Source organism: Melozone crissalis, unplaced genomic scaffold, assembly GCF_028551555.1.
Source record: "Melozone crissalis strain CALT ecotype California unplaced genomic scaffold, PUWL_Pcris_2 ptg000251l_1, whole genome shotgun sequence".
Lineage (NCBI taxonomy): Eukaryota > Metazoa > Chordata > Aves > Passeriformes > Passerellidae > Melozone > Melozone crissalis.
Window position 1 is genome coordinate 566,760 of NW_026536010.1, and position 14,525 is coordinate 581,284.

Consider the following 14,525-nt stretch of genomic DNA (forward strand, 5'->3'; position numbering starts at 1 on the left):
ACGAGTTTTTCATTGGTATCTTGTTAAGCCTTTTGTATGTATTCTTTCTGTATTCTTTAGTATAGTTTTAGTATAGCATTCTTTAATATAATAAAATACATATAATAAAATAAGTATAATATAATAAAATACATATAATATAATAAATATAATAAAATATATTACATATAATATAATAAATATAATTAACATAACATAACATAACATAATATAATATCAGCCTTCTAAGAACATGGAGTCAGATTCATCTTTCCTCCCAACTATGGGGGACCCTGAAAATACCCCCTGTGCCCGGTGTTCCTGGCAGGGAGCAGTGCCACCATCCCTGCCCCATCCTGGCCATGCCAGGGTGCCAGCAGGCACCTGAGCCCGCTTTGGCTGGCAGGTCCCTCTGCTGCCAGGTCAGCAGCCCCAAGGGCAGCAGGACAGGCTGCTCCAGGGCCAGCTGTGCTCCATCCACGCTGCTTTACTGGGCAGTGCTTCCTCCCACTCCCTGCCAGAGCCACGGACAGACACAGAGCAGGTCCTGCTCCTGTGCCATGGCCAGCACTCCTCAAGCCCTGAAGGGATGTGTGTCCCCTGCCTCTGCCCAGCCCCAGAATGAGCCCCCAAGCCTCCTCACATTTTGAGTACAAGCCCCTGCCTCTCCCTCCTTGAAGATGTGCCCACCACCTCCACAGTGCTGAGGCATCATTAGTGCTGCCTGTCCCTTCCCACCACGCTCCTGCCCCTGCATCCCTGAGCTTCTGCACCACACCCCATCTCCATCCCTCAGATGTCCCTGGGCAAGAGAGCTGGGGGTGTTCAGCCAGGAGAAGAGAAGGCTCCAGGGAGACCACACAGCCACACAGGACCTAAAAGGGGACTGGGGGAAACCTGGAGAGGGACTTTGGACAAGGCACATCCAGGACAAGGAGGGATGCCTTCACATGAAATGGTTAGATGGGATATTGGGGAGAAATTCTTCCCTGTGAGGGTGGTAAGGACCTGGCACAGGGTGCCCAGAGAAGCTGTGGCTGCCCCATCCCTGCAAATGCCCAAAGCCAGGTTGATGGGGCTTGGAGCAACTTGGGACAGTGGAAGGTGTCCCAGCCCATGGCAGGGGGTGGAATGGGATGTGGTTTAAGGACTCATCCAATCCAACTCATTCTGTAATTCCATGATTCTATGATACCTTGCTGCTAGAGATTATTATTCTCACGAGTCTTCAATAAAATAAAAGGTAAGTCAGTAATATCAGAGTCAGGAGCCTGTGCATGCATTTGCTATCACTGCAGGACTTGCTGCAGTTCAGTCCCATTTCAGCCCAGACCTTAATGATATGGATATTCCTAGACCCAAAGGGAGAATGGGAAATGCAAATCACAGAGCACAAGCCCCGTTCCTGCTGACTCCTGACCTTTCATCTCCAGACCCTGCCAGGGGGGGTTGGGTTGCCTGCACACAGCTCTGCTTTCTCTGTGCCACCACATCTCCCTTTGGAAATACCTGGAGAGAGGCATGGACTCACAGATTGTTTGGGCTGGAAGGAATCCCAGAGACCCAGTTGCACCCCCTGCCATGGATAGGGACATCTTCAACTCAGGGCTCCCTCACTCAACCTGGCTGTGACACCTGTGTGCTTTCTACCCTCTGCTGTGGAAGGAGATGTGGTTTCTTCCTTCAGGTCTGTCTTTCTGTAGCACCTCAGAGGAGGAAAGAGCAGTTTCACACCAGACCATTGTCTCTGATCCTGTATTTGCCTGCTCCTAAAGCCCTGCTACCTCAGAGCACTGGGGATTTTGCCCACGAGTGCCTTCACTGTAACACATAATGTTGCATTTTTTCAGTGTCCACAAGCATTTGCAAAGCTCCTGTATTTAACACCAGCACTGACAAAACCCAGGTAGTTTTCTCCCCGGTTTCCCCAGTTTCCTATTAAATGCCATTTCAGCATTCTCAATTTCAAGGATGCCACCCTGTAATTTTATAGTATTAAACACAGACCTGAGTTTGACTTTTCAGCTTTTCCACCTTCCTTTGAACAACTTTAAAACTGTTTTCTGGAAGACTTCTGGACCTTGGGTTCCCTGCCACAAAATAGCTTGGGTTACATCCTTTTCTTTTACAAACCTTTACAAATGACAGCAATTAACTCGAGCATCCTTTTATGTCGTTACCCCTGTCAGTAGGTAATGCCTGGCAGTTTTTCATCACAGGTTATCTGCTGGGCAGATTCATTCTCTAACATTGTTATTTCTGGCTATAACCAAGCACTAAAATGAAAATATTTTCCAGAATACAGACCCCATCTTCTGCCAGTCATGCCTCATGGCTGTAAAGTATTTTGGATTACGTTTCTATATATAACATGATATTCTGCTGATGGTTCCACCTTTTATTTGCTGTATATCTAAATAGCCTTTCAAAAAGAAATTTTTTTTTTGAAACATAATAGTTTATACACTTGATTGACACATTTCTTTACAAAGTAGTCGTACTCAGCCAAAGGTAGGACTTAGTGATCTTGGAGGTCTTTTCCAACCTTAAGGATCATATAAATCTATAAATCAGGAAATCCTTGTTTTTATTTAAAAATAAATATATCATATATTGTTTTCTTTAAATTTGCCTTATTTTAATTTTTTTCCTTCCTGCCTCTCTATGATCCTGCTTGTTTACCAAAACAACTTTTTCAAGAAGACCTGACATCGTTGCAGTCCCCGAGAAAACACTTTCATGAACTTCATTTTCCCAAACATTACTTTTAATTCTGAACCTGGGTTCAAATTAGCTGTTGAACACAATATCCCAAATTTTCTGCTCGATTCTACAGTTCTAAATCTATTTTAAATGCTTCAAAAGTGCCTCTTCTCTTTAATTTGTTCCCATGGCTACCATTCAAAAGTTTCATTCATTTTCTGAGCGGAGAACTCTCCAAATCGTTACTGCAATCTACCAGTTGACTTTTCCTTCTTAATCTAGCAGAAGGCTCTAAACCCTCAGACTATAGGAATTGCAGCAGCCACGAAACAGGGTTACCTTGCAGCCCTTGGTGCTGGATGCTGAAATCCTGGAATTGTTCTGTGCCTCTGCTTGTTCTTGGAGTGCAGGAGGATGCTTGGCTGCCCAGTGCCACCCTCTGCCTTCCTCCTCGCTGTTTCACCTGGTGCCCGGGGTTCCCGCACACAGAATCCCTCAGGTGCAGGGCTCAGAAACGCCGGAGCAGGGAGCTGAAGGGGAGAGGGAGCCGCTGGTCCCCCCTCCTCAGGTGCCTGCAGCAGGACAAACAGGTTGGGTGAGGTGGGGCTGTCCCGTGTCACCTTTCAGCACGAGCCATCCAGGGCCAGGTGCCCTCGGCAAGCGTGCAGGGATGTAAAAGGTTAATCTTTATTTAACTGTGTGCAGAAAAAACCTCCCAAACCTCCCCACAGCGTCCCCGGTGTGCAGCCAGTGCTGGTGACTGGTGTAACTGGAAAAGGTGCTGCTTTGCTCTGGGATGCTGCAGGAGAGCTCTGAGATCCTGGAAACTGCCCAGTTATGGCACAGATCAGTGGGGATGCTGAGCTGAAAGGTGCTGGGCAGCACCGAGGGCTCAGCCTAAAGCTGGGGTGTAAAACCAAATAAACTATTCTAAATAAACTATTCTGAATAAATCCTCACAACAGTGAGGAGCCCCTGTTGCTCCCACCCTTCCTCCTGAAGGACCAGACCTGCCTGTCCCCAGCCTGCAGAGCACCTGGGGTGACTGGGAAAGGCAAGGAAGGACAGAGGGAGGCCCTTGGTGGTGACAGGCTGCAATCACAGATATCCGTGGGGTTTCTGGCTGTTCACACACCCTTCACAGAGGTTAGGAAAATCCTCTGTTGGGAACAGTTCCTCCATCCCTGCTGAGCTGGGGAACATTAAGTAGGTGATAATAAGTGGTCCCTGAGTGGGAGGGCCTGCTCTCCTCTGGAAAGTGCTACTCCAGACAATTTATCATTCAAACAAAGAGGGGAAAAAGGGTTAAACGCTGCCCGGCTTCCCCAGCCAGTGGTGGCTTTGGTTATCTGCAGCATGGCTGCAGGGCTACATGGTGCCTGTACATGTTTGGGGATCAGGAGTTAAGTGTTTAAATGATAAGTGATATCTTAAAAACATAAGTTTAGCAATGAATCTTTACCGACAATACTATACTATTAGTTAATAGGCAGAATTAACTCACTGGCCTGGGGCCAAGCCCGTCACAGCCACAGCCAGAACAGCTGAAGCTGCTTTTCACTTGGGTTTTGCTTTTACCGGATTTTCTGCTGCAAGGAGACTCCAATTTCTGTAAAAATATGCTCGTGTTTTCCTCCTCCCAACCTGCCCCTGTAAGCTTGAGGTTCCTTGGAGCCCAAGGGATTCAGCCAGGGCATGGAAAGCTTTCCTCTTGCATGCAGAGGTGTGACCAAGGGTGTTGATTCAGGACCAAGGGTGCTGATTCTCTGCAGGACATCATCTCTCAGTGGCCCCGGACCAGCTCCTGTCTGCTTTTGGTGGGACTTTAGGTGCCAGCATGGGACTCACTCTCCATCTCTCCCATCCCACATAAACCTCCCTCTCCCTCAGCTGGAGCACTGAGAATGACCAAGTAGCTTCCTTGGACCAAAGAAGCATCTCCTGAATCTTTCTGGTAGCTGAGGCTCCTTGGAATCACCAAAGATGACTGCACTGAGCCTTGAGACTGTGCCTGACAGCTCTGTGTCACCACCTGCTGCTTTCCTTTGTGCCTCCCTTGACTCCCAGCTGTCACCTGCTGCACCTCTTTAACCTCACAGAGGGTGAGAGGGAGCCACCTCCTCCAGGTGTGATGAGCCAAGGGTTTCGTATGCAAATGACCTTTTTCTTCCTGCATCAGGAACCGAAAATGCAGCATTAAATGTGTCAACATCAAACCTGTTTTAATGTCCCCCTAGATGTCATCTCTCCTGGCTCTGTCAGCCTGGGAACCATCTTTTGATGTAAACCAAAATGTGGGTGCAGCTGGAGGGGTGGTTGTCCCATTTTTGTGACCCCATCCAGGCTGTACCTGATGCTCTCTGCAGCAGGGCTTGAGTGTCCTGTGGCAGTGCTGCCCCAGGGTTACTTGTGGGCAGCAAGGACCAGCGAAACCAGTGTAACTTGGCTTCCAAATGGCCACATCCAAGCTGCCTGATGGTGGCCACGTCCATGTGACACAGTTCCAAGGCCACTTGTCACCAGATGGCAGCAAGGAGAGCATCAGCTGGCAGTGTGGCTGAGGACAGCAGTGAGGATGCACAGTGCTCTCTGGTCCACAGCCAGCCTCCACTGAAGCCACTAAATCTGGTGCAGAGTGAGCGGAAGGTGCAGAGAAGGACACTGGAGGAGGCCTGGAGTCCCTTGTCATGGCATGGTGCTTTGCATGACACTTTGCTGTTCTGCTCAGATACTGAGGCGTGGTGGAGCTTGTGGGATTCGGGTCAGAAGGTGGAGACTGGGAACAGCAACTGTGTGAGGGTGGCAGTGGAACCTCAGCAAGCCTTCCCATGGATGCCAAAAAATGCAACGGTGATAGAAAGCCCTTCCTGGGAGCAGAGTGAAGGTGTGAGGTGGCACCAGTGCTCACAGTTCACGACTGGCCGTGAAGAGCATCTCCAGGGCTCAAACCAGACTCCAGGGAGCATGAAAGAGCTTCAAAGTCATCGCAGCAGCCAAACAAGCCTGCGTAGCCCAAGGTCCATCTCCATCAGCAACAGCCTAAGGGGGAGCTCAGAAGAGAAGAGAGAAGGTCTCCAGTGACTGTTCCCTTGGGACAAAATTCTCATTGTGTCTGGCAGTGCAGTCCTGGAGAACTTCAAGAAAATCCTGAGGGTCTGGGTGGGCACTGGCAAACACACAGGGCTGCTGCTCTTGGACTCCAGGCTTCCATTTTGGAGAACTGATGGATCCTCGGGAACGTGCAGGACACAACAGCCCTGGGATCCGGGAGGACTGAAATGAGGATATGGTGAGATTGGAAATGGTGATGGGAAATGCTGGCTGCTCCAGAGCAGCAGGGAGTGGGGGAGCCTGGTGCAGGGCAGGAATGGTGGGCAACTGCTGGGGATCCTCGGGATTCTTGTCCTGGAGAAAAACACATCTGAAGGAAGAAGAAGCAAGACCACTGGCTGTCCTGGCCATCAGCCTCCTTCCTCACTGCAAGAGTGACCCTGAAAGAGCTTCTAAAGATGAAAGCTTCTCCACACATGATGGAGCTGGGCCACAGGGTTCTCGTGTTGGACATGGGGCCAATGTGGATGAGCAGCAACATCTGCAGTGACAGGAACTCCCAAAGCAGACCAGAGCCTGAGCTGGGGAAGACCATTTGGCTCATGCATGTGGCCAACATCATCATGGAGCTGTGACCTCCACTAACCACTCCTGTGGAATCATTTCCTGTGGTGGGTCAAGGCAGAGGACCCAAGGTGCTCAAGCTGCTGATGCATCAATGGGATACGGAAGAGTACAGTGGAGCCTAGACTGTTTTTTCCATGTCCTTCCATGGGGAGTTGAGGGACAGGAATCCATCCTCGAAGTGCAGTGGGTCTTCAGCTCCTATGAACCTGGCACAGCTTGTGCAGAGATCCATGTGCAGGGTGTGACCTCCCTAGGAAGATCTTCCAGGACACAAGTGCTTCCTGCAGGATGCACCTGAACCTTCAGCCCAACCAGCAGACACTGGGACACAGCTATGGCAGGTTCTGCTGGGTACAAGGTGGACACTAGAGAGGCGAGGAGAAGATGTCAGGTGGTGGGGGAACCTCCTGGGATAAAGAGTCCTGGCAGCAGCCACGTATCACAGATTTACAGAATGGTTTGGGTTGGAAGGGACCTTAAAGACCGTGTGGTCCCAACCTCCCTGGTATGCCCTGGAGAGGGTGTGGATAGTGAGGTGCCCACAGGGCAGATGTGCTTCCCAGGCATCGGGGAAGCTGGGGCCTGTGGAGCACTGCGATGCAGAACTGGAGCTGGGTCTCACCTGGCACCTTCTAGGAAGGTCCTGCTTGGCCCCAGCAGTGTCAATGGGGCTTGTGACCAAGTCACAGCTGCTCCACGTGGGAAGTGGGGGATTCCTGTTCTCTCCTGGCTGGCTGCAGGGGGATGGTGGAGGAGAAGGGTGCGGGGGCTCAGGGCTGCTCAGCCTCGGATTTACCAACTCCTTGGATTTTTGTTTCTTTCTTTATATCCTGCTGTACGCGTCTCCTTCTCCAGACGGGAACCTCGTCACGGCCCCAGCCCCGGCTCCGCTGGGCAGCTGCGGGGGCTCAGCCCCGGGGGGAGATGCCCGGCCCGAGGCCGCGGGCGGCGCGCAGGGCGCGGCGGCGGGGGCATCCCCCGGGACCCCCCGCCCCTCCGCCCCCTCGCCGGTGCCGGCGGCGCAGCGAGCCCCGGCGAGGCGGATTTGGGCTGAAATCACGGCTTTCTCTGGATGATCGACAGCTCCGGGAGAAACCATCGGCGGGCCGGGGGGAGCCGCCGCCCGCTCGCCGCCCGCCGCCCCCCGCCCGCCGCCGGCCCCGCCGCGCCCCCCCCGCACGGCCCCCCCTCACGGCCCCCTCAGGCCGCCCCCGCCGGCAGCGCGGCCCGGGCGGGGCGGGGCGGGCGGCGCGGGGCGTCCCCCGCGCGGCGGCGGCGGTGGCTCGGCCCGGCCGCGGCGGCGGGGCCGGCGGAGCGCTCCGTGCCCGCGGCCGTGCCCGCGCCGGCGGCGGCCCCAGCGAGGGGCTCTGGGCTCTGCGCTCTGCGCTCCGCCGCCTCCATGGAGCGCCGGCCGCGCCGCCTCTGATGCCCGGCCCGGCGCGCACCATGGGGCCGCTGTGGCTCTGCTGCCTGCCCCTCGCCCTCCTGCCCCTGCTCGCCGCCGTGGAAGGTAAGGGGGGCGCACGGGGGGCGGGGGCCCTGCGGGTAGGGCGAGCCCCCTCCGGGTTTTCCTCGTTTTTTGGGGGGTGGCACTTTGCCCCCTGCCCCCCTCCCCGCCGCACGCCCTTCGGAGGGGAGGCGAAGTTTGGGGAAGTGCTACCCCGGCTGGAGGTGTCGCCGCCGGAGCCCGGTGTGTCGTGTGTGCCCCCCCCGCGCCCCCAGACCCTCCCGATCGCTGGCCGCCCTTCTCCCCGCCATCCCTCCGCCGGAGTGGGCATCCCTGGGTACCGCGGCGGGTCCCCCGGGGATGCCCGGCATTCGCCGCCCCGTGCCCGCTGCTGCTCTCGGCAGAGTCTTTGGGGTGCCCCTCCGCCAGGCCTTACCGGCGTTCTGGAGCTGGTGGCCGGCTCCCCGTTGGCGCCGTGGCGTTCCCGGCGTCCCCAGGAGGAGCCGAGCTCCCCGCCGAGGTCCCCGGTGCTCAGACAAAGCAGAGTGAGGCGGCAGGTGGGGAGCTCCGGGGCTGGGTGTGCGGGGACGGCGCTGGGTGGGAGCCCCACGGTGGGGTCTGTGCAGGGGGAGACTCGTTCTCCTGTCCCCAGCCATCCCAGCCATTCCTGCCTGCTCCCACCCGCCCGCTGCATGGACACCCTGGCAAGTGCCAGAGAACTGGGTTGGGCAGGGGCGAGGGCCAAGTGTCAGGCCAAAAACCGGCTGGTCCTGGAGCGGCGTGGTCCAGGGATGCCCGTCCATTGTGGAAGGGTCGTGTTGGAGGAGCTGGGTGTCTCCGCTGTCCCTCCGGCTCCGTTGGGCTGGTGGGCAGGCTGGGTGGCCATGCTGGCCCTGTGTGTGCCGGGCGGTGGGAGCCGCTCGGACGGTGTTTGTCTGGAACATGGATGAGGCACCATTTATTAAGTTGGAGTTTTGGGAGATGACTCATGGGTTGGCCAGCTATACATCGTGATATTTACAATATGGGAGCTTGGCATAAATAGGACTATTTACGTTGCAGCGGAGAGCGCTCGCCAGCTCTGCTATTCAAATGAGCCCAGCATGGTTTTAATTATGGGGGGGAGGGTTGGGGTGAGGAGCGTGTTTGTGAGAGCATACGTGTCCATGCAGGACGTCTGGCCCCATCCGCTGGTGGCCTTGACACTTCCAACGGGCTCTGGGCTTGGCCAGCGGGGCCCATGCACACTTGACCATGACAAGCTGATGCTGCCAACTGTGGCATGCCGGGTGCCTTGGGCAGGGATGGGGTGACACCTCCACCCCAGCCTGCTCCTGCTGCTGCCCAGGAGGTGCTGTGGGTCAGGGGCTGGCTCCCGGGGCTCCCGCGCGGGTTTGTGGAACGTGAGTGACTGTCCCACCATCATGGCAGGAGCGGCAGGTGCTGGATGTATGAGTGCCGAGGGATGGGGAGAATACCTAGGGATGAGGGGCTGGCCAGTGCAGGTGGAGTGTTTCACCCGCTCGAGATGATCGCTCTAAGGTGCGCTCCTCCATGAATGGGGACGCTCTCAGGGAGATGGTCGGTGCGCTTCCAGCGGCCATTCCCAGCCGGGGCTGACTGTGTTGGTTTGGCTTTGGCATGGTCCCCCTATGCCCCTGATGTTGCCTCTTGCCCTGTGTGCATCACGGGGCTGTGATGGTCACTCTCAGGGTTGGTGTGGGCAGCCAGATCCCTAATCTAGCCTTCCAGGAAAAGGCTTCTGGAGAACTGGCAAGGTGAAAACATGCGGGATGCAGCTCCTTGGGCGTGCCTCTGCTCCTTCCTTTATGGAACTGCCTCTTCTCACCGCTTCCGAAGTGCCTGGCTGTGGTGTCCACCTGCACCTCTGAATGCTCTGGATGCCTTCGGTGTGCACAGATGGAGCCAACAGTAGCTGCTGGCCATGGAGGTGGTGGCTGGACCCACCATGTTCCTGCGGCTGCAGGGAACCTCCACAGTGGCAATGTCCTCCATCACCAGCCCCAGCATATTCCAAGGCCAAAATGGGGGTGGAAAAGCTTGTTCAGGGGAAAACTACAATTCTGGAGGATCCTACCTCTTGAGTCCTGTTTTCGGCTTTGTCACAGAGCGTTTCGGTACTGCTGGTAATTTCACTTGTCTCCTCTGTGCCTCAGTTTTCCTAATTACAAGGCGTAAAATAATCCAAGCATCTTTCCCAAGGGAGCCGCGAGGTTTTGTTAATGAACATGACAAAGTGCTTTGGGATCCGTGGTTGAAAGCGCAGCCTTAGTCAGTGCGGCTGTGTGTGGGGTGTTTATTTATCTACATGCTTTATATTTCTCTGTGCGCTATATATTCACTTGCATTTAACAAACCTTAATTAGAAACAAAGCCGATAGGGAAGGAAATATAAACAGGAGTGTGCATGGAAATTGGAAGTTGATTGCTCACTGGCCAGCAGAACGCATGGTTCAGGCTCGGGAGGGAAGGCTGTTTGGTTAAAACCGGCTCTGTTAAAAGGAAATGTAAAAAGAACGTGAAACATAAATCAGTATGGAAAACAGGGAGGTGGATGACAACATACATAAAGCAGAGGTTAGGAATTGCCTATAGTTGTGAAGGCGGTTGGAAGGTAACGTGTCTGCAGCTGAGAAAGTTCAGGCTTCTCAAAGGAAAGTTTTTTGTGTGTTTTTCAAAAAAAAAAAAAAAAAAAACAAAACCCAAACCAGAAAGTCAAGAACAAAGGAGTCCTGGAAGGGTCTGGATCCCACCCCAGTTGGTAACGCCGCTATCGCTGACGGCCCCGCTTTGTATTCCTGCTGCGTAGGCTGCGCGCCGATCGCGGGGCTGACGCTCCCGAGGTATTTTGGGGGGAGCCGGGGAGGACACGGAGGTATTTTAAAATCAACAGCCTGGCGAACTCACGTGCGAGGAGGGAAAACCAACCCGATGGTGCTCCTCACCCCAGTGGAGTTAACTTTTCACAAACCTTGTGGTGCTGGCAAGCTTCCCGAGGACTGGAGGAGAGCCAGCCCTGTGCCAAAAATGCAAAAGGAGACACGAGATGGCCCTGCTATCAGTGAGGGTGTGGGCAGCACGGAGCCAGCAGCACGGAGGCAGCGGCAGGCTCCAATGGGCGATGGAGAATTGCCCGGCACGAGTTTTGCTGGGAAACAGATCACGGGTGAGGGGCTCAATTTTGAGCAACAACTGTGCCGAGCAATCCTAGTCCTGAGCCCAGTCTTGGGTTTGGAGAGGGATGCTGGGGCAGGAGGGCTGTATCCACTCCTGGGGTGGGCATTCCCAGGGCATGCTGTGGCTGAGGTGCTGGACATGGACATCCCTGCCCGTCGTCCAAGCAAGCTGGAGACAGGACTTCAGCGCTTCTGCATATTCAATAGTGAATTATAGTATTTGTAACATTTACAGCACTCTCAGACACATGGTGGGACTGTTGGGGGGTCCTATGCAGGATTTGGACTGGATGGTCTTTGTGGGTCCCTTCCAATTTGGGATATTCTCTGATTCTGTAGTATACAGTATATTTAATTTCACTTATGCTGTAACGTATTGCAGTGTTAAAACAGTCTCTGCTCCTGTACCTATGGTGAGCACCTCCACAAGGGGTGCGGGGAGATGCCAGGGACACAGGGCTGCTTTGGGCCTTTGTGTGTCCATCTTTTTGGGTTTCTGTAGAGGAAGACTTGCGCCACCCCTTCAGGGTTACAGAGCATTGCTGTGACCTTGGTGCTCCGTGGAGGTGGATGTCCAGGTGTGCCAGAAGCATGGGAGCTGCAGGAGCCTCCCAGCAAGCCTAGCATGCTCTGGAGAGATGCAGCAGAGCAGCAGGTCCAGGGAGAAACACAGAATCTGTCAAGAGCTGATCCTTCCTGCGAGCTTGAGCTCCAAATCTGCAAACACTCTCCTAAGAGCAGGAGGGGAGCAAATGTTTTGGGACCAGTGGGGCTGAGGAGCAGAGCAGAGCCTGTGGTTTTGGCCTGGCCCTGTGCCATCCGTCTCCCTCCTGCTGCTTTCCCCTCCCCTCCATTTCCTGGGTTAATTTTTGACAAGGCACATTCCTTGCACCCACCTGCCCTTTGCATTATAGGGGCAGCAAAAGGGAAAGCTCCTTTTGGAGACCAAATAAATCAGTGCCTCATTTAAACATCCATGTTGCTGCCCTTACTACTCTGTTCTGTGGCTTTTCCAGGCGGGAGCAGCAGTCCTCTCAATACTTGCTGACTTCCAGCTTCTCTGGGTGACAAAAGCAAAGGGAGGAGATGCTGTAGGGGACAAGGGCTCGGGGTTGTGTGGCCACTGGTGTGCCCCCGCTCCTCTGTCACCTCACAGACGGTGTGAAGGGGACACAGCTGTGCCCTGGGGATGCTGTGAGGGGTTTGGGGCTGTCCCCAGGGATGGGAGCAGCCATCCCCTTGGAGACGGGCTAAGGACCTGCCTGCACTAGTCAGGGCCCTTTGTGTGCACATACCTGAGCTGCTGCAAAGAGGGGTGGGCACTCAGGAAACTGCCCGAGGAGCTGGGTAAATAGTGGGGGCTGTGACAGCTCCTGTGTGCTTTGGGGCGAGGGATGAACGAGAGCCTGACCCTCCACCCCTGCCCCTAAATGTGCCTGCTCCCTGCACACCAGCCCTGCTGGGATAGGAGTGAGGGTGGCTCTGCCTGGGAGTGGGGCTCCATCCTGCCACAATTCCATTTTTACCGAGGAAGAGTCCCGTCAGCTCCCACCCTGGTTTGTAATCCCTCCCATACCTGGGTCTGGTTTATAGAGAGACCAGGGCGAAGCACAGCTGCCAGTTGGATCTCGTTGGGATGAGGGTGCAGGGAGATCCTCAGAGGCAAAAGTTCAGCCGTTAGATAAGGGAAAGGATGGGGCCTCCTGTGATAAGGGGCTGAGTGCAGCATGGGCTGGGCGGAGGGAGGGAGGGCAGGGCGAGTTCTGAGGGCTCTGCCCGCCTTAGCCAGGGATGGGGGAGCTCTGGGAATGCTGAAGGTGGGCAGGGACCCCTTGGAGGCCAGGTGACAGCAGGAGGGAGGCTGTGAGGAAGGAGAGGTGCCTGGAGATGTTGTGCAGGCATGTATTGGTAATGCCTTTATATCAATGTCAGATGTTCCAGGAACCTGCTGGATGGATGGCAGGTTGTGCCAGGGTGCAGACACGGATGGCTGTGCAGGGCGTGCCAGCCCCCTGAGATAATCAGGATGAGGGAAAGGAGTAAGTGAGGATCATGCTGGTTGCCCCTCCCTGAATTTCCTTGCTTGGGATGAAGAGAGCACTATCAGGTCTGACAGGAAGTGTGGCACCGACTGCCAAGCATTAAAGAAAGATGGAGCAGGCCATGAGGGCAGAAAACACAACTGTAATTGGGGCTGGTCTGTGCCTCCCTACATGTCGCATTCAGAAATGATGGTTTTAGTGGCTGAGAACAGTTGTGGTTCTTTGGAGAGCTCACAGGAGGATGAACTCTGGATTTAAACCCGAGCAACCACACACGACATCAGATCTCCCAATGGGCATGAGGAGGGGCTGGGAGCTCCTCAAGTTGGTGAAGCTTTCTCAGTTGATCCAATAAATTATCTTCCATCCACATTACCTCTCTCAGAGTCAGACCATGGCATCCATAAAGCAGCCAGCACTTAAAAACACCACAGAGTAATGGTCTCTGAGTAAAGCAAAGTGAAGGAGCTGACTGAAGGGAGAAGCTAAAATAGGAAAATACTTGCCCATGATGTAGGAAATTAAATTAAACCTCATGCAGCCACTTAACATGAGTTTCCTAAAAATAACCAAAAACCAACCAAACCTGATTAAATGGCAAATTGGAGGAGGTCATTGGAGGTAAAAAAATGTTCTTCATAAAGTGGAAGTGGTATCTAAAAGGAGAAAATAAAAAAATCAGAAATTGTGGTCGGGTGAATGTGAAGCCATATAAGGCAGGCTGAAAGGAGTTTGAAAAATAACTTGAGAGCAGAAATTGTTTATCCCCAAAGTTTCCCCTCAACAAATGGGTATTGGGAAGTTAAATGTGCAGGACGGAGCCCTTGGCGTGGAGGGGGAATACTTCAGTGTCACCCCAAGTGGCCAAAGGGACTCCTGCCAAGGGGCTTTGCTTCCCAGGGCAGGGCTGGGAGACTGTTCTGAGGTGATGGCAGAACTCGTATTTTTCAATAAGTCAATAAAATGAATATTTGAGCCAGAGTAAATGGGACGAGCATCCTTTAAGAAGATCTCCCTGGGTGATCCAGGAGACTCCAGAGCAGTAATTTTATAGGAAGGGCTCTCTTATGGATTAAAATGTGCTTTAAGAAGGGGAAACAAAGAGTCAGTTTTCCCACTGGACGGGGTCAGCGTGAGGCTTGCGCTGGTGATGTATTCATAAAGTAGAGAGGGGTGGGAATGGGAAGGCAAAGAGTGTTTGCAGATTATACAAAATTATTCAGGATGATAAAAACAACAGTTGTCTTGAAAATATTGCAAAAGGCTCTCATGACACTGGATAGGCGGGCTATAAAGTGGCAGATTAAATGTAGTCAGGGATGAATGAAAAGGGATTCACATGGAAAAAATTACCCTAAACCCATGCATGCACAGTGGCAGTCTTTAAATTACTTATTAGCATTTTGAGAAAGAGATCTTAAAGTCATTGTGGATGGCTCTTTGAAAGCATCAGCTCCGACCTGGGAAAGACTGGGAAAG

General features: G+C 53.7%; 1 protein-coding gene across 3 annotated transcripts in view; it reads left to right on the plus strand.

The window, feature by feature from the left end:
* The first annotated feature begins 7,724 nt into the window (after window positions 1–7,724).
* EPHB2 (EPH receptor B2) overlaps window positions 7,725–14,525 on the plus strand; it is a 133,640-nt gene continuing 126,839 nt past the window's right edge. For all 3 annotated transcript variants that reach the window (XM_054294496.1, XM_054294497.1, XM_054294498.1), the window contains exon 1: window positions 7,725–7,870. In XM_054294496.1, the coding sequence (XP_054150471.1) occupies window positions 7,786–7,870 (85 nt within the window). In that variant the 5' untranslated portion in view covers window positions 7,725–7,785. The remainder of the gene's footprint in view (window positions 7,871–14,525) is intronic.